This window comes from Callorhinus ursinus, unplaced genomic scaffold (genome assembly GCF_003265705.2).
Source record: "Callorhinus ursinus isolate GAN/ISIS: 27379988/994484 unplaced genomic scaffold, GSC_fseal_2.0 scaffold1, whole genome shotgun sequence".
NCBI lineage: Eukaryota > Metazoa > Chordata > Mammalia > Carnivora > Otariidae > Callorhinus > Callorhinus ursinus.
Window position 1 is genome coordinate 73,895,475 of NW_027397063.1, and position 21,023 is coordinate 73,916,497.

General features: G+C 42.4%; 2 protein-coding genes across 4 annotated transcripts in view; one reads left to right on the plus strand and one right to left on the minus strand.

Annotated features, from left to right (window-relative positions):
- MCF2L2 (MCF.2 cell line derived transforming sequence-like 2) overlaps positions 1 to 21,023 on the plus strand; it is a 259,995-nt gene that overhangs the window by 142,247 nt on the left and 96,725 nt on the right. For all 3 annotated transcript variants that reach the window (XM_073896615.1, XM_073896620.1, XM_073896623.1), the window contains exon 16: positions 4,002 to 4,087. In XM_073896615.1, coding sequence (XP_073752716.1) covers positions 4,002 to 4,087 — 86 coding nt within the window. The remainder of the gene's footprint in view (positions 1 to 4,001; positions 4,088 to 21,023) is intronic.
- On the minus strand, positions 6,138 to 9,735 carry B3GNT5 (UDP-GlcNAc:betaGal beta-1,3-N-acetylglucosaminyltransferase 5). The gene has a single exon (XM_025877969.2). The coding sequence runs from the start codon at positions 9,733 to 9,735 to the stop codon at positions 8,590 to 8,592; it is 1,146 nt and encodes a 381-aa protein (XP_025733754.1). The 3' UTR covers positions 6,138 to 8,589.

Consider the following 21,023-nt stretch of genomic DNA (forward strand, 5'->3'; position numbering starts at 1 on the left):
GGTAGAAACTGCCCAGCAATTACTGCAGGTCAGTGTGCCTGGGTGCTGTACATACATTACTTATATTAATCCCCACAAAGTAGATATTAAAGAGCCAACCACAGATACTATTTATCAAGTCTTTGTACTAAGTACTTTAATTCCTTTTCTCAAATCACCACAACAACCATCTAATATAGATACAACCAGTCCTCTTTTACAGAGAGAGACATCAGGTGCAAAGAAGTCTTGCCCAAGGCCACTTTTAAATAAGAAGTAAGCCAGGGATTCTCACCAAGTTGTACCTCTCACATGAAGCATCTGTGTTCTTTTCACTCTCTAAGAGGTTTTCAAAGTGCAGGTCACAGTGGTGACAGTGACCTCAATTTGGTGGGTTCACAAACATTGAAAAATAAAGAAAAAGAACAGAATGCAACAAGGATAGACTAATTTAAAAATAGAGTATATCACATCAGCTATACATATGTCTGGGGTGTGTGTGCGTGTGTGTGCGTGTGTGTGTGTGTGTGTTTACAACACAACCAAGCAATTAACTAAATTCTGGCACCGTCCACCTAGGGATAGCATCATGTCCCACAGGTTAAGAGCTCAGTCCTATAAGATTGCTCTCCGACCCCCTTCAGATGACATTTGAAAAGTCCAGGTTGTCACTGGTGCTTTTGACCAACCTGCTATACATTAGTTTCCCATGATACCCTCCTTGGGTTTGATTAATTTGCTAGAGTGGCTCACAGAACTCAGAGAAACAATTTACTTACTAAATTACCAGTTTATCTTAAAAGGATGTAATTCAGGAACAGCCAGATGGAAGAGATGCAAAGGCAAGGTATAGGGACATGGAGCTTCCATGCTGTCTGAGCAAGCCACCCACCCCCCATCTCCATGTGTTCACCAACCCAGATGCTCCTTTTTGGGTGTTTTTGGAGGCTTCATTACATAGGCATGACAGGTTAAACCATTGGCCATTAGTAATTGAATTCAATCTCCAGCCCCCCTCCCCTCCCTGGAAGTGGTGGTGGTCAAGAGAACTGAAAGTTCCAGCCCTCTAATTACGTGCTTGGTTCCCCTGGCAATCAGCCCCCATTCTTGGGTGCTTTCCAAAAGTTACTTTATAACATAAACTCTGGTGGGGTTGAAAGGAGTTTGTTATGAATAACAAAAGAAAACTTCATGGCTCTTATCACTTAGGAAATTACAAGTTTTAGGAGATCTGTACCAGAAATAGGACAAGATCAATATATATTTATTATAAATCACAATGTGTGTGTATGTATGTTTTGATGTTTTTCTTGTGGGGCATGGTCAGACTTTGAAAGCTACTGCACTAGCACACAACTAATCTTTCTAATTAGCAAAACATTGGTATACGGTATAGTTAACTACCTCCCTGCAGATTAGTAAAGCAGTACCCAGATCTGCTGTGGATCCTTCCCATCACATTCTCAATGGCAGCAGTGTTGTATTCCATCAAACTTGATGGACAGAGGATTCTTTCTCTACCCTGACACCAACTGTCTGACATGTGGTCCTAGGAATGTGGGTTGACACAACCAAGTCCATGCCCAGGCATTTCAGCAAGCCCATGTCTCATGCGTGACAAAGTCTATAAATTAGGGCATCATCATTCAGTGTAAAAGACGACAGTCCATACCTATACACCTTGAGTCATTGTTATTTTTCTGCCCTTAGATTGTCGTGAAATAAAAGACTCTATAATACACCACACTTACTATAGACCAACAGAATAGTTGGAAAGAGCACAATTCATTTTATAAGCAGTAGCAAGTTTTACAGTGAGAGGAAATTTGGTTAGAAATAGTGGTTACTCCGGGCTCCTGGGTGGCTCAGTCGTTAAGCATCTGCCTTCGGCTCAGGTCATGATCCCAGGGTTCTGGGATCGAGCCCTGCATTGGGCTCCCTGCTCAGCGGGAAGCCTGCTTCTCCCCCTCCCACTCCCCCTGCTTGTGTTCCCTCTCTCGCTGTGTCTCTCTCTGTCAAATAAATAGAGAAAGAATCTTAAAAAAAAAAAGAAAGAAAGAAAGAAATAGTGGTTACTCCTTCAAAGGTCCCGTATTATGTGTTAGGGATCCAAAGACAAATAAGGCTAGAGCTCAAAGTCCAGCAGGTGTTTCAGGCATAGTAAAGTCACGGGAGGAACTAGAAAGGGATGTGATGTACATTAACTGCCGTAGTAATTAGTTCAACATTATAGAGAAAATGTGAAGAAAGAGCCTTGGTAGTGTGGTGAAAATAACTAGATTGGTTTGAATCCAGGGACTGATATTTACTTCTGTATATTGACTGAAATGAGAAATATCTACTAGTATCTGGTCAGCTATATGTAATAGTGGGCACTAACAATTTAGATTCCTAGTGAAATGATATCCTATTTTGAAAGAAACAAATATGAACTTGGAATTTAAGATTGCCCATGTATTTTAGAGCTGAATGCAAAATTGGTATCCCAAATAGGCCTTTATTTGTTAGCCTGCTTTCTGGATATTCTAGATTTGGGATGACATCAATGAGAAAGATCAAAGATCCACGATTTTCTTTCACTCGAACATTTTTGAATTGCTGTTTCTGTGGTTGGCATTGTGAATAAGAAAAACTACCTTACCTTGAGTGCTTTCTGTTAATCTAGTGAGAGGCCTCTCTTCTTGCATTGTCAACAACCAGCTGAGAGCCTATCACTCTCAGCTGTCTTACAAGACTTCTGACTTCTCATCTGTTGTCTGGGGAAAGCTCATGCTTCACCTACTAGCTCTAATTTACAGAGAATCTTTATGTCTACTCATTACATTTCCTTAAACAATACTTTTGCAAGAGGGCCCTTTCAAAATCTATACTCCCTTTTGTGACAGTATAAACTCATTTAAACAGAACCTGGCAGGCAGGAAGAATTCAAATGCTGGCTAATTATCTGCTTGATCATTATTAGTCAATACCTTTAAGATTCTCTGGTTGCTATCAGTGTTATATAAATTCACTTCCTTGTTAAAACTGTATTTTCTTTTATTTTTTTAAAAGATTTTATTTATTTATTTGAGACCAAGAAAGAGAGAGAGAGCAAGCACAAGTGGGTGGAGGGGCAGATGGAGAGGGAGAAGCAGACTCCCAGCTGAGCAGGGAGCCGGATGCAGGGCTCGATCCCAGGACCCTCAGATCATGACCTGAGCTGAAGGCAGACACTTAACCGACTGAGCCACCCAGACGCCCTGAAACTGTATTTTCTGGGAAGTAAAATGAATAGTTTTGCTCCTTTTTGGGAATTAAATGCCTAATATTCTGAAAAAGAGCCCCAGCCCTATGTGGTAGATAGTGCCATGGGGTCCACGTGCTAGGGGAGGAAATTGAAGCAGAGCGGTTCAGTGAACTTGCCCAAGGTCTCAGAGCTGGCAGGTAGTGAGCAGGGCTTCCGACCACCAGCTGGCTTCAAGCCTGTACCAGTGACCAATCCGTACAGCCTAAGGAACCAGCTGCTCCAGGATGCGGTGCGCTAGAATGGACCTGTGATCACCAGCCTGTGAAAGTGGACTCTGGGTTTATCTCATCTCTGTCTTTAGCTCACTTTCTGGCCTTGGTAGGTCGCAACTTCTCCAGATCTTCATTTCTTACCCCCAGAGGGGAAAAAAGGAGATACTGAGTCAAATGATCTCTTCACTGTTTCCCCTTAGCTCAAACTCCAAATCTTTACTGTGAGTCAACCAGGGAGGAAGGGGAGTACAATATTAATAGCCGTTCATTATTAAGGAAAAATGATACCTGCTTTTGAGAAAGAGTTTTTGATGTTTCTAAAGAAAGCCCGAAGGGCAGACTGTAACGGATTTGCAGAGGGGTTTGGAAAAACCCACGAAAGAAAGAGAAAGATGAGGGGCTGGGCATGGTGCTCAATGAGAGCACTGAAAACAAAAACAAACAAAACAAATAAATTGGGGGAAAGAAAAATTTACAGCCCCCAAATAATATAGGCTGTCTTACCAAAATTTCTTTCACTTCAGAATGAAGAAATACTGGAAGGCAGTCACGATGGGGAGAACCCTGAGCCAGAGCAGCCCGACAGTCCTGAAAATCTTTCCCCCACCAGGTAAGATTGCAGATCCCTGGCCGGAGTCATTTTAACCCCTTGGGGTGGTGGGGAGAGGGGAGGGTATCCTCTGTTTTAAACCTCATCACTCATTTTTCCCCAGATAAAATCACATATTTACTGTGTATACTAACCTTCATTTATGTACCTGAGAACAAACTCACGGATCTCATAAAAGCAACAAGCAAGAACTGCACATGACTTATAAACCAAGTTCCAAGGATACTCAGTATTTTAAAAAATGAATTATCAAGAAAAAACAAAATAGTAAATGTAAAGTAATGTTGATAGATTGAATTATTGGTTTGAAAGCATTTAAAGGGAAGAGGTTCCCCAAAGACACAATTTATACAAATTTAATGCTATTTTCAGACCACGGGAAGGTATTTGCATGAATGTAACTACTCTGCCGTTCAGAAAGCCTAAATTAGGGAGGTAAACACCAAGAGCAGAGGGGAAATTCAATAAAAAAAAAAAAAAAAACTTCTTTATACTCAGAATCTCCATCATTAGCTCTATTCCAGCAATCATCACATTATTTGTATCCACACCATTTAACTTACTGACTTACAAGCCACTCTTGTGCCCAGGGACTATGATAATACTTAGCTCTTAGCAGGCCTCCAAAATATGCCTGTAGAATAAATGAACCAATGTCTGAGGAACTTACTGCTTGATTAAAACCCATATTAGTTTACTAGACGACTTTATACTCTTTCACTTTAAGGTGTACTCAAAGAAACATGTGGGCTCTTACTGACCGAAATATTATCTCTCAGAGTAAATGGCCCATGTCAGCATATCTGAAAGTATCTTTAGTTGGGTTGTCTCAGAAAAGCACCACTTGGCAATGTGTTCTGTTGTTGTCCTTAAGTGACAGCATATCTTTTTTTTAAAGAGAGAGAGTATGAGCAGGGAAGGGGGGCGAGGGACAGTGAGAGAGGGAGAATCCTAAGGAGGCTCCACCTGCAGGACAGAGCCTGACTTGGGGCTCGGAACTCATGACCCTGAGGAGATCATGACCTGAGCCGAAATCAAGAATCAGATACTTAACCAACTGAGCCATCCACGTGCCCCAGAGGGGGTAAAATGATTTTAAACACTATGTGATAGCATTGTGCACAGTCCTTACCTTTAGAACTTCTATTTTAGCTAGGAAAAAAACTCATGAAACAATTAGTTGGTAGCACAATAATATATGTGATTAAGTATGTATTTTGGGAGGAGGGCAGGAAAGAGATGCTTAATGGAAGAGCACAGTTAAGTTGGATTTTCAAGGCTTCAATAGGTCCAGGAGAAATGATGTTCCATTGGTTAACTTACACAAGGTGTGGTCATGAATGGGATGTGTGACTGATGATAGTGGTGGTGGGAAAAATAATGCTTTGGGAACTCAAGAAGGAAGGGAAGATTCTATAAGGCCTTGGGAACCAGGTCGAAGAGATTAGATTCGATGCTCAAGACAGTAAGGAGCCTTTGAGGTCTGGAGCAAAAGAGTATCTACAACCAAAAAAATCACATGCTTCCAAGTTTTAAAAACATAAATAGATCAAATCACACCATGTCTTGGGCTAAGAACTGAGCAGGAATCGGGTGAAAAGCAGAGAACATACTATGTACAAATATACTGAAGCAGCACTCAGAACCAGTCCCAAGAACATTCCTGACTTTCAAAGACTAGAGCTAAATGTGAATCTACTTTCCGACACCTAATGATATCAAATAAAAGGAAAATATGACCCTTTCCAATGGTGTCTGGTGGCCCCATGGCTACAGGTGTTCATCTCTTTCCTGAACAATCAATTAGAAAAGAGAATTCCCCCAACTTAGACATTCCAGCATACGTCCTTTAACAACCAAAAGAAGCATTTTAGGTGGCTCCAGGGCAGAGGACACAATAATCCTCTCTCCTGGGTACAGCAGCAAGTCTGATTAAGGATTAAGATTGTGTACTTCAGACCTCCCTGACATTAAACAGAACAAGTTGATTATATAAACAAATGGTGTTCATACACAGGAGTTTAAAAAGCTTGTGAAAATACACATCTGCTGACAATTTTCAAGTTGTTTATTGGAAATCACAGATTTATTTTTAAAAACTCACTAATTATTTTGCCATATAAGAGCAAAATTCAAATAATATAAATATTTAACATACTGGTATAAAATTAATAATGTGGAAAAAAAGATGCAAACCAACCAAGAGGTAAAGTTTTTAGCAATAACACTGTGTACAACAATCGTCTACTCAAGTGACCATACAGGCTGATAGTTTATTTTCCCTTTGTTGACGATTTTTGAGACAGCCCTGCATTAGAGCACCAAAAAGTTTTTTCCTTCTTTTTTTAAAAGGCTGGAATCCTTTTATTTACAAATATTCTTCTCAGTACTTTAAATCTAATGAAGGAAGCATCTAGCAATTTCCTTCTTATTAAAAAAGGAAGTGCCTTCATATTTCCTTTAAATTTAAATCTGTTCCATTCTATTTGAAGCAAAAATAAAAAGATGAACACAGTTGAGGAGAGCTCTTTTGCAAATAAGTGTTTCACAAAAGTATTGCTGTAAACAAGATCATTTCAATGGCCAGAGAGACACTTACGTTTTCAACCAATGGAAAATTTTAACAGTTACAAGTATAGATAGGCAGGGTATGTATGGCCAAAGGGCAAATGGTTATTAAAGAATCAACTAGTAAAAATTAATTATAAACCAGCTTTGTCAAAATGTAGTTTTGTTATCTACAGGTTTTAAAATTGGTCAGAAAATTTAAACTGTCATGACCTATAAATGCTGCACCTACTCTGAAAGTAACTACAAACCCAGAATGGTTGACACTGTAGTTTTGACATTAGTTAAAAATTCTAAATTATCTGAGCAATCAATGTAAACAAGCCTCAGTTTTCAAAATAGAAAAGAAATTAACAAAAAATTTCTGTAAACATTAAAAAGCTATCTGCAAAAAATTACAATATATCATCCTCCAGTTGTGCTTACCAAGAATTCTTTTAGTTTTGTTTCCTTCTGCATGTTTCAGACCTCATCTAATGACATGAGACATCTTAGTTTTCCCTAACAGGCACCTCTGCAGAGAGAGAGGTTTTATAATCAGTTCAACTGCTTTTGCTGAAGTCACCATTTTGGACATCATGTAATCCCTGCGACAATAGACATCACCTAGTTCTTTCTGTAGTGAGGGGAGGTTGTTGCATCATGACCACATTTCTATCCTTCCCTATAAGATAAATGCAACTTACTCTTTTAGAGCTCAGCCACATCTCTTTGAATAGGAAGCGTCACAAATATTTTAAACCTCATTCTGGTGACATTTCTATCACTTCATTCTGCTTTCAAATGTGAAGTATTTCAAAGTTGATGACACCTCCGATAGTCATTTTGATGAAAGAACTGATTTTTTTAAAGATAGGCTAGCTTTGATTTGATGTCAAATGCTCTCAATTTTAAAATCTGACAAAGTACTATGGTTTATGAGACCTTGTTGGGGAGGGGTAGGCTAATTTTAGTCATTGTTACAATAATTTACACACTAAGAATTTTATTTTATAAATTACAGAAAAGGAGAAAAGAGGCTTTTAATGTTCTTTCTTTTTGAAGTCCTCTCCATTATTCTATTCCTCTGTGCAAACTACATTCAAATAACTACCTTAAAAACAGACCAATATTGAATATTTAAAAATCAGCTGAAAAATTCATTAAAATTGGCTGATTTGAACTAACAATGATTTCTCCCTAGGGAAAGACCCTGTGAGTAACAAACTGCCCATGATTTGTGTCATATCTAATAATCAAAAAATTCACATGAAGTACCAGTTAGGGCAGAGCAAATCACGGCTCAAATTTCACATTACACTTTGTAAAAAGATATAAATATGTTTTAAATGACTCTAACACTATTTAGGTAAATTAGCTACATGGATGTGACAATAAGTGATTTGGCTGTTTATAAAGAAATCGTGTTACATTTTTCTAAGTCTCCTCTGAAGAACAGGAACCTTCTTTTATCAGGTTCAAGTACTTTCTCCTATGCCAATCCTCCCCTGCCCCCACCTCCCCCAGTCAAGTGCTCTCTAATAAAAACTAATTTGTAAACCTGGTCCGACAATATATTCATTTCTTTGAAATGTTGTACTATACATTCACTTGGTATTTTCCAAAAGCAGTTACTCTAACACCAAGGCACCTAATTAACTTCTCTATGCCTCAGATATACACGTGGCATCGAGTGAGAACTTGAATTTCCCTTTAGTTTTGTCTTCGTAAACCTTTTCTAAATATAAATTCCTTGAAATGAATTTAGGCAGTGAAGTAGATGAGTTACAATGAATAGCTTCTAGAATCAAAGAAACATTCTGATAGACTGGGTTTTCAAAATATTTCTTTGTTTTTTCATACTCATTTTACTTAAGGTATCGACAAATATCTATAGAGTTTTCTCATCCATGTTTGGCTCAGTGACAGTGAAAACATACAACATTCAAGTACTGTTAGACAAAGGCAGCCCTACAAGGATACGTGTCAATATAGGTCAACTTGCAAAGGAGAACTATCTTAATTATCCTGCAGTATATTTGACCAAAAAACCCTTTTGAAATTGTTTTGACTTTAGGGTCTGTGGCGTCCCTCCAGAGGTCCTGAAGGTCTTGTACGTGACCATGAGATGTCATCATTTTATCGTAGATGCAGGGATGATAAGGAGTTTTACCTTCCCCGGAGAAAAACACATGGTGTTGTGGCACTATCCCCATTTTATTGGCACAGAGGCCCATGAACACATCATCTATGTAAAGACTAGAGTTAAGTGTCTGTGACGCCTCATGGACTTTGGCGGCTACGTCACTGGAGATCACGTAGGCAGCCCCAGCAGTATAGTCAGGGTAAGCCGGCCACTGGTACATTTCATAGGGGACATAGTATTTGCTGCGTTTGTCTCTCACAGGAGGGGCACCACGATGAACCCGACCAATCCAGAAGTCCTGAACACCAATTTTTTCTAAACTTTGAAGGTACTCAATAAGATTTGGCATATGAATAAATATGTCATCATCAGCAGTCATAAGGAATTTGGCATGAGGACAAAAGCTGTTTGCCCAACTGAACTGCAGAAGTAATTTAAGAGTAAGATTATAGAAAGAATCAGCAAAGTCTTGCTGGATTAGATCACTGTACATTTGATCTTCCCAGACCAGTTTTCTTTGCAGTTCTTCTCTCGTCAGTGGGTTAGAAGGTGTTCCTAAAGCAAACAGAGTTTTGATGTTGGCATTAAGTTGCGACTGAACATACTTCTCATTGCCCCACGTTTTTCTAATTGCAGAACGTCGATCGTAGTTTTCGGGAGCAGTTTTTACAAACAGTAACAGGAGGACGTCTTGTGCCTGACACTTCTCCTCATGGTTAATCAAGTACTGGTAGCGAGGAGCCCCATCCGCACTATGCTTAAGAGACAGGCTATCGTTCACAAAGTCATAGCTATTTATGAGGTATCTGTAAGAGTAGGACTTCATATGGCTCACAATGTGATTATCGATGGGTCCCCAAAAAAACATGAGGCTTAGTATAAAACAAGTGGCAAATAACTGCACGAACTGCCATTTTTTGACTCTTCTGCCACTCACAAACATTCTGACATCCATGCAGCTCTGTTTTTACTTAAGGTTGGTTTTAAATGGGCGCTTGCTCCTTCGAGACCATAGAACTTGGTATTGTGTAGAACAGATGTCCATCTTAATATATGTTCATCATTAAAAAAAGTAGGAGCTCCTTGTTTCACAAAATATTTTCTTTCCGTGCCATTTTTTCTGAGATTGCAGAAGAGTGGAATGCACAGTAGGAGGAGGACATGGGCATGTCAGAGTGTTTCCACACCGGCATCCTTTGTTGCATTAGGTGACTGCCCTTGTGTAGCTATTCCATGTGCTTCCTTCTCTGAGAGTAAAGTGCCACCTGTTAGAGTCAGGAAGGGAAGAGATGACAAGTGAATGGGTGAGAGTGACCAAAAAGAAAGAAACTACTTTTCATTCCCTAAAAATGAAATGTAACTTGCCCGATGTGGACAGAGGTGATGAGGCAGCTAGTGTTTAGCAGAGGCGTACAGATATTTATTTTTTGGTGGGGGTGGGAGGAGAATAGGGAAAGGGAAAGAACCACTCACTCTCTACTGTCCTCCCCTTCGGAATAGAGGGCCCTTTCCTCGTCTCAACCTTAAAAGATAAAAAGCCTCCCAAATGGCTATCAGCCTACACACTTTAAGTCCACAACCTCACATGGGTGTGTCCAGGTATATGTTGATCTGCAGTGCAGCCAGGATGAAAGTAGCTGCAGGGATGCCTTGTTTTATGGCACTTTGCAAACACTGCCTTTTTCATAAGTTGAAGGTTTGCGTCAAGCAAGGGGTTGCCATTTTTCCAACAGCATTTGCTCTCCTCATGTCTCTGTGTCCCATTTTGGTAATTCTCATAATATTTCAAACGTTTTCATTATTATTTTTGTAATGGTGATCTGTGATCAGGTGATTGTGACTTGGCGGTAAAAGCTTGGATGATGGCTAGCATTTTTTAGCAATAAAGTATTTTTTCATTAAGGTATGTACATTTTTTAAGACATAATGCCACTGCACACTTCATAGATTACAGTATAGTGTGAACATAACTTGTATATGCACCGGGAGATCAAAAAACTCATTTGACTCACTTTATCATGATATCTGCCTTATTGCGATGGGTCTAGAACCAAACCTACAGTGTCTCCAAGGTTATGCCTGTATATAGTTCAAGGCAAAATAGATGAATGATGAAAAGAAAGTTCATAACAGTTAAAATTCATTAAAGCTTGCCCTAGACAAGACAGGAATAGGAGTAAGATTTTGTTTTAAAAAATCAAGGTTTGTAAATCAAGGAGTTGAGATACATTTTTTTCTTTTTTTTTTTTTTAAAGATTTTATTTATTTATTTGACAGAGAGAGAGACAGTGAGAGAGGGAACACAAGCAGGGGGGAGCGGGAGAGGGAGAAGCAGGCTTCCCGCTGAGCATGGAGCCCCATGTCGGGCTCAATCCCAGGACCCTGAGATCACGACCTGAGCCAAAGGCAGACGCTTAATGACTGAGCCACCCAGGTGCCCCCTGAGATACATTTTCAAAAGCATAGCCCAAACTCTCTCTAACCAAAATGGCTTTGTGAGACCCACATCTACATAGTCATTTTTTTTTCCTGGTCTTTTTCATCTGGAAACTCAGCAGGCATCTCCAATTTAGGATGTGCAAGCCAGGAAGCCACAGGGTTATAGCCAAAGAGCACTGTCTTTGTAGTCTGGCAATGTGAACACCAGTGCCGGTTCTTCCACTGCTCTGTGGCATGCATCTAACCCAGAAATCGGGAAAGCCGGCATAACCCCAATTAACTCAAAGTCTTTGTGCAAGTTAAATGGGAATATACATAGATATACAGATAGAACGAGGTCGCTAGATTACCTTGCACACAGGGACACTCAAATGCCATTTCTAACCCCTTCTACCGTCTTCTCCCCTAAAACCTGCTGTTGCCATTTTCTCTATCTTTGTGTCTGACTGCACTTCATGCATCTCTGCCAGAAATCTGAAAGCCTCCTTTTCCTCCATTCCATATCCAGTTACTTAATCCTGTGACTTGCTTCTTCTAAATCTCTCTTCACCTCTTCCTGTTATCATCACTTCTCACCCAGACCAGTGCAGCCGCCAAAATGATTCCAGACCAACCCATCCTCTACCCTACAGAGTGACCTTTCTAAAACTCAGATCTAACCGGGAGGCAGACTGAGCTCCCTCACCCCCTTCAGATGCTCTCTACTAGTTGTCGGCACCAAAGTATTGGCTGGAAACTCGGCCATGCTAGCTATTTCACACACGGCAGCCTTTGTACCGGCGGCCGTCTTGTGTGTGGCCTGGCAAGCCCTGCTCCCCTTGCTAATAAGAAGTACACTAATCTTCACTAAATTCTACAGGAATCCTTTTCTGGGAAGTCAGAACTGAGGCCACCTTCCTGCACTACCACCAAAGATTATTCTTATCTGCATTACCACAGCACATTCTTGCACTCATTCTCCTGGACTGACTTTTAATTTATCTGCCTCCCCCAATTACACTGTGAACTCTGTGATGTAAGGCCTGATGTCGTAGACACGCCACCCCCAGCATGCAGGTCAGTGCCTGACACCTGGTAGGCATTCTCTGAATGTTGGTGCAAAGAACCATGGTGGGGGTGGAGCCACCTTTCACTCTAACAGCTAGTCACTTGGGAAGAACTGGGGTTCTTCCCTCCTGAGGCCCAGTCGGTCACATGTCTTCCCCTTTCTTCCACAACTAGGAGACAGCACTTCTGTCTTCAAGGACTCTGACCCCAGTGCTTATCTGAAGTAAGATACATCCTTTTGCCTGGGGAAGTAGTGTCTCCCCTCAGGGTTAACAGAGTCTCCTGAGCTTTCAACAGATTGACAGGGAAAAGACCATGCAAGCTCCACTCAGTCCAGGCTTGCTGGGTAGCTGGGCCCACATCACAAGCCCCAGAGAAAAGGCCCTGCTTTTGTGCCCAAAGAGCTCAACCTCAAGTCCCCCACCCTTCGGCCCTGCTATGAAACCAACTGCATACACTGAGAGCACCCTGCTCTACAGGCCTAACCTTGGCTGTGGCACTTCCTTCCCAACTTCTGGCCCTTTACATACAGCTGTATTACCTATCTGCCAAAGTTACTCCATGTTGGGCTGATAACAGCAAAGACCAGGCATGCAAAAGTCCAAGGAGTATGGGAGATCAGAGCCAACCCTCATGGAGACTTTGCCCAGAGATAATCTATCTCATTCCCTAGGGCACAGATTTTTAAAACTTGCTAGTGCCTCTCAGAAAGTAATAACCAGTATTTTAAAAAGAAACAGGGAAAGAAAGAACAAAATAGAGAATGGCATACTGCACTGAAAGTAGTTTAAGTATCATTCTGTGAAGCTTTCAGTTTTATGTATATGTGCCTCCAGGTTGTAATGTAAAATGTATTTTTTGTGTGTGCTTTACCATCAAAAAAGCAAATAACACTACTCTAAGGGATAGATTAGTATCAGTAATTTCCCCTCTTGGTTTGGCTGGTCATGGTGGACCGAATCCTCTAGAGTAGAATGGAAAAGACAGCGGAAAACGTTAGTTTCTGATGGTAGCATCTGCCTAAACTTTGCAGAATCACTTTCATTGGGGGGTGGGGAGGGCTCTTCCCCTTAGTCTGAACAGTGGTCGCTTAGATAAGGGTCCCCCGTGAGGGCAGATATCCCCTTCTGCCTCTACAACTGGAGGCTTAATGCAAAGCAGCAGAGAATTCTTTTTTTTTAAATTTCATTTTATTATGTTATGTTAATCACCATACATTACATCATTAGTTTTTGATGTAGTGTTCCATGATTCATTGTTTAGCAGCAGAGAATTCTTTTTTTTTTTTTAAAGATTTTATTTATTTATTTCACAGACACAGCAAGAGAGGGAACACAAGCAGGGGGAGTGGGAGAGGGAGAAGCAGGCTTCCTGCCCAGCAGGGAGCCCAATATGGAACTCGATCCCAGGACCCTGGGATCGTGACCTGAGCCGAAGGCAGACGCTTAACTGACTGAGCCACCCAGGCGCCCCAGCAGCAGAGAATTCTTAAGGGCAGATTTTACAATCCCATAACTGTTAAAGAATTCTAAGAAAATTATCAGTTAAAACTAATCTGCAGTTTTTCTATTCCAACAGACCCTGGGAAAGAGACAAAGAGGAGAGTAACCTTTGGAACCACAGGCAAAGCTAGCTTCTCATTTCTGAGCAGTTGCACTCATAACGTTGAGATGTCAGCTTGCTTTGCACCTATCCCCAGTTGTTTACAAGTCTGAGCATCTTGCTAGACAATCAGCCCACAGGCCTGACTCCTCTAACACCCACATAAACACTTGACTCACAGAGGCCCTAGTATCTCTCCAATGAATGGAGCCTATTACTCCTCTGGTTGGTGTGTTCTGCTGCTCACGTGCATGTTAGCAGCCACCCCAGAACATGCATTTATCCCCCTGCTCCCCACCCCTGATGCATATGGATTTACCTTATTTCCCTGTATCTCTTCACCTGTTCCCCATTGACCTCCAAGAGTCAAAACAGTTTCTGATAAATGACAAAGAACCTGTTGCAAAGCCATCAACCCACACTACTTATTTAGGTTCAGAACAGCATGTGAAAATCTAAAACAAGATTTCTCCAACCTCAGTAGCTTGAAATGTTTAACTATCATTTATACCAATCATAACCAAAGCCCACTGATAGGACTGATCTGATGAGGGGAAGATGGGGAAAGTTGAACTACTCTTCCGCAGTACCTAGTTTCTCTTTTATAACAAAAGAACACCCCAACTCCTCCAAATTGAACATAGTCACTAGGCGGCATTGGCCAACCAAAAGCAAAATGCACCTCCATGGTCTAAATTCATGAATTACAACCAAACAGTGTTACCCACCAGCCCTGGCTTTGCTGATGGGTACCATGCACATGCCATCGACACCCACTCTTCTGGTTCACACAGAGCCTTCAAGCTCATCTAAAGCATATCTTCCATCTTCCGCCTCCAAAGGGCAGGGGAGGGGACTGACTGCAGAGAAACCCACAGGCCTGCCCGACCTGGAGAAAGAAAATGCTGGGCCTGGCAGGAAACAAAGGAGCCAGATAATGCCCGTGAGCTCAGGAACCATCCCCACCAGAACGCTGTGCTTGCAACTTCCTTTATGTGCACACTGTGCAGCTCAGGGACCAGGCCACAGGCTGCAAGCCCCAGGGCTGCCCCTGCCTGGGGCCACGGTCGTTGTGTAACCTCGGGCCACCCTCCCTGCACTCTGATTTGGTGACTTCATCGGCAGATCGGGGGTGAATGTCAATGTATTGTTACTGAGGGGATGTAAAAATCACAGATGACTTCAGAGTCTGCTGGAAATAGGAAACAGGAAAGACCATAGGAGAGAACAGGACAACGAACTGCTCAGAGACAAATACAGACAGTCCCTGACTTACGATTTTTTTATTTTATGATGGTGTGAAAGCAATATGCCCTCAGTAGAAACCATAGTTCAGATTTGGAATTTGGACCCTTTCCCAGGCTAGTGATAAGCCATATGATACTCTCTGGTGATGCTGGGCAGTGGCGGTGAGCTGCAGTCCCCAGTCAGCTCGGCAATCATGAGGGTAAGCAGCCGCTACACTTAACAACCATTCTCTTTCTTGCTTTCAGTACAGTATTCAACTACATGAGCTATTCACCAGTTTAGTGTCTAATATACTTGGTGTTAGATGCTTTTGCCCCACTGTAGGCTAATATAAATGTTCTGAGCACGTTCAAGGTAGGCTAGCCTAGGCTATGATGTTTGGTAGGTTAGGTGTATAAATGCTTTTTGACCTCCAATATTTTCAGTTTACAGTGGGTTTATTGGGATGTCACCCCATCCTCTGTTGAGCAAGACCTGTATGCAAATATTTGGAATATAACTTGGGTTTGCTTCTATTTGGATTGAAAAGAAGGAGCAGATACTCTTAGTATTCTCTTTCCTAATAGAAATAGCCAGAAGAATAAAGAATAGTAGTAGAACAGGAACATCAGAAAAGACAGTGGCTGATCCTACCTCACTCAAATGCTTTTCAGTCTAGGAGCTGTGCCCCCCAGTTACTCAAGAATATTTCACAAGAGAACTCTTTAAACTCTTCCAGAAAAAACTAGGGATTACAAATTACCCTACGTGACCCCTGATTTTTTTTCTACTTTGCTCTTGCTGGTAACCCATTTCTTTGTTGGGTCTACTTTAGTGATCTTAAAATATTATACAAAACCTGATAAAAATGTTGACGTTTTAATCAAGAGAGCGAGGCCTGTACTTCAAGTTCAAGTCAAACAACCTCAGTGTTCAACGTTTCAACAAATCCTTCAAGTATGTGAGGGTCTGCTATGGAATCATTGTGCCAGTTGGGTGTGGTGAGTGTCATGTAGTAGTATTTTATAGTCTCCTCTCTGAAAGCATCTGCAGTCTAGCTGAGACAAGACTCATGATGCCCACTTGAAAACTCAGTTCCCATGGACAACAATCAGCAGATCACAGCAAAGTGCAGACAGTGTCACAGAACTAATTTAGACAATACCAACTCCAGGCAAAAAAGGCGAGTCCCTGGTAATAGAGATCAGTGACAGCAGGATAGGAGGGCCTGAGGAAAACAGGATTTAGGTGGTTACAGGAAAAGAAGCAATCTGTTTCAGGCAAGAAAGGAAAAAAAAATAACGGCAAATATTTGAGATACAAGCATGTATTTGAATGCAGGGAACCCTGCTTATGGGGAACCTTGAAAATGGGGCAGAGGAGTCAGTGTGTGCCGAGGGCAGCAAGAGGTCACCCAAGTTTTGGTTTTTGTTTTTAATGATAACTGCCTTGTCAATATGGACTAAGCCTTACAGGAAAGGGACTAATCTGGTGGTGGCACGCAGGATGGATGCGGGAAGCCTGGAGATAGGGCCCCCCAGCTCCCTCGGGGCCTCACGCTGAAGCAGAATGAGGTGAGGAGGGCCTAGTCTAGGGTGGTGGAAGTTAGGAGGGAGGTCAGGGGTAAGGAAGACCCTTTCGAGAAAAACAAACCCAGCGCTACGTGCTGAGTGGCCTGGGATGGGAGCAAAGGAGGAGGGGGGAAATCTAGTCTCCAGCATTAGCGACAGAGCGGAGGGGAAACTGGTTTCCTGAGTTTGGAGCGAGGAGGCAGCGTGTCTGGGTTTGGGCTGGTGTGGGGCGGGAGGGAGGTGCGGGAGAGACCGCAGGTGGAGCAGTCCAGGGGGACAGGTGAGGCCGGAGGAGGCAGCGGGACTGCAGAGGCGGGAGCGCTCTGAGCATAAGAAAGGTGGCCGCTGTGAGGACAGTGAGCCTCCAGGACCACAGTGGAGCAGAGGGGCCCCGAGGAAGTAAACGCGGGGAAGGAGGAGAGGGAGGAGGCAAAGGCAAAGGAAGCATCTTATTTTACTTTATGCGCGCATGTATGCGTGCGTGTGTTTTACTTCACACGTGTGTGTGCGTGCATTGTTTTACTTTGTGCGCGCGTATTTTACATTATGCATTTATGTATGCATGCGTGTAGTTTACTTTATGCGCGCATGCGTATGTGCATGTTGTATGCGCATATACGTGCATTTTATGCGCCTGTGCGTGCATGCATGCATATATTTACGTGGCATCTCAATTTATTTGCACGGGTTTGAATTCAAGGACTAAGTAATATCTTTTGACAAATGAATCCTGTACAAATTACCTAAACCTTCAGACGGTTATTTCTTCTAAAAAGGAACTATTTCAAAGGGCTAGTTCAGGGGCGCCTGGGTGGCTCAGTCCTTGAGCGTCTGCCTTTGGCTCAGGTCATGATCTCAGGGTCCTGGGATCGAGCCCCGCGTCGGGTTCCCTGCTCAGCGGGGAGCCTGCTTCTCCCTCTCCCTCTGTTGCTCCCCTTGCTTGTGCAGTCTGTCAAATAAATGAATAAAATCTTAAAAAAAAAAAAATAAAGGGCTAGTTCATAGAAAGTTGAGATGGGGTAAGGAACGTCTAGAGGGTGATAGCGTGCCGGACAGACGAGGCCTGTGGCGTGTCGCTCTGAGCGGGAGGAGAGCGGTGGGGCAAACAGTGGGTGCTGTGCGGGGAGCCAGGAGGGGAGACGTGGGGGTGGGTGGAGCAGGGGAGGCCTCTTCCAGGAGGAGCAATGTGAACTAGAGAAAGCCCTTGGGTTTAAATTCAAAATGTATCTGTTTTTGTTTCCAACTGTATGTTTCTTGACCATTGTTTCTGGCCATTGTTGTAATATATCACCAACATCTAATCTTAGAGAAACTATGTTTCCAAATCTTAGTGGATCTGCAACACTCAGAAGTCTAAGGAGCCCTTATGTTATGACCTGTATACCATTTTGTTCCCATAACCTGCCACACACTCAAGACAACTTATCAGCAAGAAAGTCATTTAAGTGGTTTCACCTACAATTGCATTTCCTCTGAAATGTCAAATTCCAGTCCGCTCACTCTCCAGGCGGTTGGCTCTTCAACCACAGCCTCTAAATATTCACCCCGAATCCTCTGCCCACCCTTACCTGCTCCCTAAGGCTCCCACCCCACCCAGCAGTCTCCTGACCTTCCTTCTTCCCCACCTCTCTGTCCCAGATGCAGAATCATCTGGCACCTTTGCCCGCCTCTCCTTGGTTCCTGCTCTTCTACCCCAACAGCCCTAGACCTCGGGTCCCTCCTCCCTTCTCTACGTCTACAACACCTGCCGGGCAGACAGCATCCCTACAAATGGCGCTATCTAGCTGTGGGCAGAGGGCTCGATGCTGTGTGAGCATCCTTCACTTGTCCTGGACCTTCTCTCTCTCCTGTCCCCTCAACAGCCATGCTCCATCTTCCCCTCTTCCAAGGCCTGTGCCTCTCACTCTTAGCCGATGGCCTCACCTCCTGCCTCACAGAAGAAGGAGAGGACATCACACGCATTGTCCCTTCTCATCCCCAGGTGGGCCTCCTCTTCCCGGATCCCCAGGCTGGCCAACCCTCTCCATCCCCTCAGTAAAGCACACTGACTGTCAGGAGAGGCAAGGGGGGGGCACTCATTTAGGGCACAAAACTTAAAAGTCATAAAAGTATAACTATAAACTAAGGATGCTCCTTCAGTTAGTTAAAAAAAAAAAGCCCGAGTACTTCAACCTTTTATATTTAAAGTTGTATTACTTATAGTCCCATATGAGAGCTTTGGGTTCCTGTCCAGGCATAACTCAAAGGAAAGAAATATGATATTTTCTGTCCATCTTTAGGTGGCATTTTGTTCTACATTCCAACTATTGTTTTCCTGGCTTCTAATCATCTATTCCCCTTAAAGAGAGCTAGGACCAATCCTCAAGAGCCAAGTTGCCATGTTAAAGGAAATCAGGTTTAGCCCTAAATTTACAGGAAAGGCTATAATTTGATCTCCTACATTTTTCTTAGTTAAATTTGTTATAGTCATTGGTGATGAGTAACACAACTGGGTACTGTTTAGTAGGAATTACGTATTCTGTTTGCTCAAAAAGGAAGGAAACAACCCAAAATTTGAATTTACAACTCACATTTTAAGTGTGAAAAATTAAATACTCCCTCAATTGGTATGTTATTCTTTAATTCATATTTGAGTGTTTCCAATATAAGGCCTGTAAAAAAGGAAAAATTCTACCCATTAGCTGTCTTTAGGTGTTTTTGTGGTTGTGACTCTAGCTATGAAAATTTAGCTTAAGCCATTGGCAGAGATTAGAAGCCATTTAGAGTTGTTATCCATCCACAAACAATACATTTATAGAGTTAGTTCTTGATTCAGTGTTAGCCAAAGACTTTAAATTCCAGCTTTTAGCAAGCATGATGTGGGGCAGAGGGAAAAATTAGTTATAAAACCTACTGTGAATTTAGTAACAAGTTCCCCACCTATATAAATTAAATTGTATGTTTCTTTATAAGTTAAACATGGGTGTAGATTTCTGTTTGCTGGTTATAGGAAAAAAAAAAAAGACAAGGAATTACCAAATGAACAAACAAGTAAAGACAGGCCCTAAGTAAAGACAAGCACTAAAGAAACTGTTGGCGAGGGACTATAGAGTATTATTATATTTCAGAGAAGTTATATTACAAGTTACTGAAAATTCCCAGTAACAGAATTTGAAACAAACAAAAAAGCAAAAATACAAAGTAGGTCTCAGAGCTGTCAAACATTTGCTTTTCTAAGCTTGGCCTTCTGTATTCATTCCTGAGGCATAGTTGTTTGTGTTGACAGGGCATCTTGCTCTTTTAAATACAATTCTTGTCAGTTTTATTCTTGCTGAGTTAAGAAACAAGCTTCTCCTTTTGTCCACTCTAGCAACAGTTGCTAACATGGGAGTGTTTACAGTGCTCTGGGCTTTATTCTGACTGCTTTAGGTCTATAGAAACTTTTTTTTTTAAAGATTTTATTTATTTATTCATGAGGGACAGAGGGAGAGAGAGAGGGAGAGAGAGAGAGAGAGAGCAGAGGGAGAAGCAGGCTCCCAAGGAGCAGGGAGCCCGATGTGGGACTCGATCCCAGGACCCCGGGATCATGACCTGAGCCGAAGGCAGACGCTTAACCATCTCAGCCACCCAGGCGCCCTCTATAGAAACTCTTTAAGCCTCGCAGCAACCTATGAGGGAGAAAGCTCTCCCTGTGTTGCAGGAGAAACTGAGGCACCCTGACATGGGGCTGACCATGTAACCTCCAAAATTCCAGAACACGCAGAAGCTCAGGAGCAGCTGATGGGTTCCAGGTCCTGTCCCTGAGCTCCTCACCTGCCTTCACCCTGGCACTGGCCAGCCACTTTTCCTGGAGCTCCCATCAGGATGGGAGGGCAGGGAAGTGAGTAGGGCAGGGCCAAGAGAAGCACCCAAGAAGGCAGAGAATCTGCTTCCCTGAAGTCTGGAGTCATTTGCATTTTATTATCACCTGCATTTTGTTAGAGCTTGTTCTCACTCTGTAACTCACCCTTTCTTTAACCTTCCGTTTCAATTTTCCCTCCTTCCTTTTCTTGGTCCCAATAGCATAAGAGAATAGGCAAAAGTGACCTCGTGAGTTTGTGTCCTTTGGGTACAGAAAGTCTTTCCTCCACAAAGAAGACTGGGGGATTTAAGGGTACAAGGGGGTCAAAAAGAGGTGAGAAGGAGGGAAGGAGAGGAGAGTAAAAACTATAGGATTCATAGAGGATGTTTCAAGCAACTATTTGATGAATAAGTATTGGATGAAATGAAAGGTACAACTGAGGTAAAATTATGATATGAAAATAGTGGTTTAAAAATAGGGTGACAGGGGTGCCTGGGTGGCTCTGTCAGTTAAGCATCTGACTCTTGATTTCCGCTC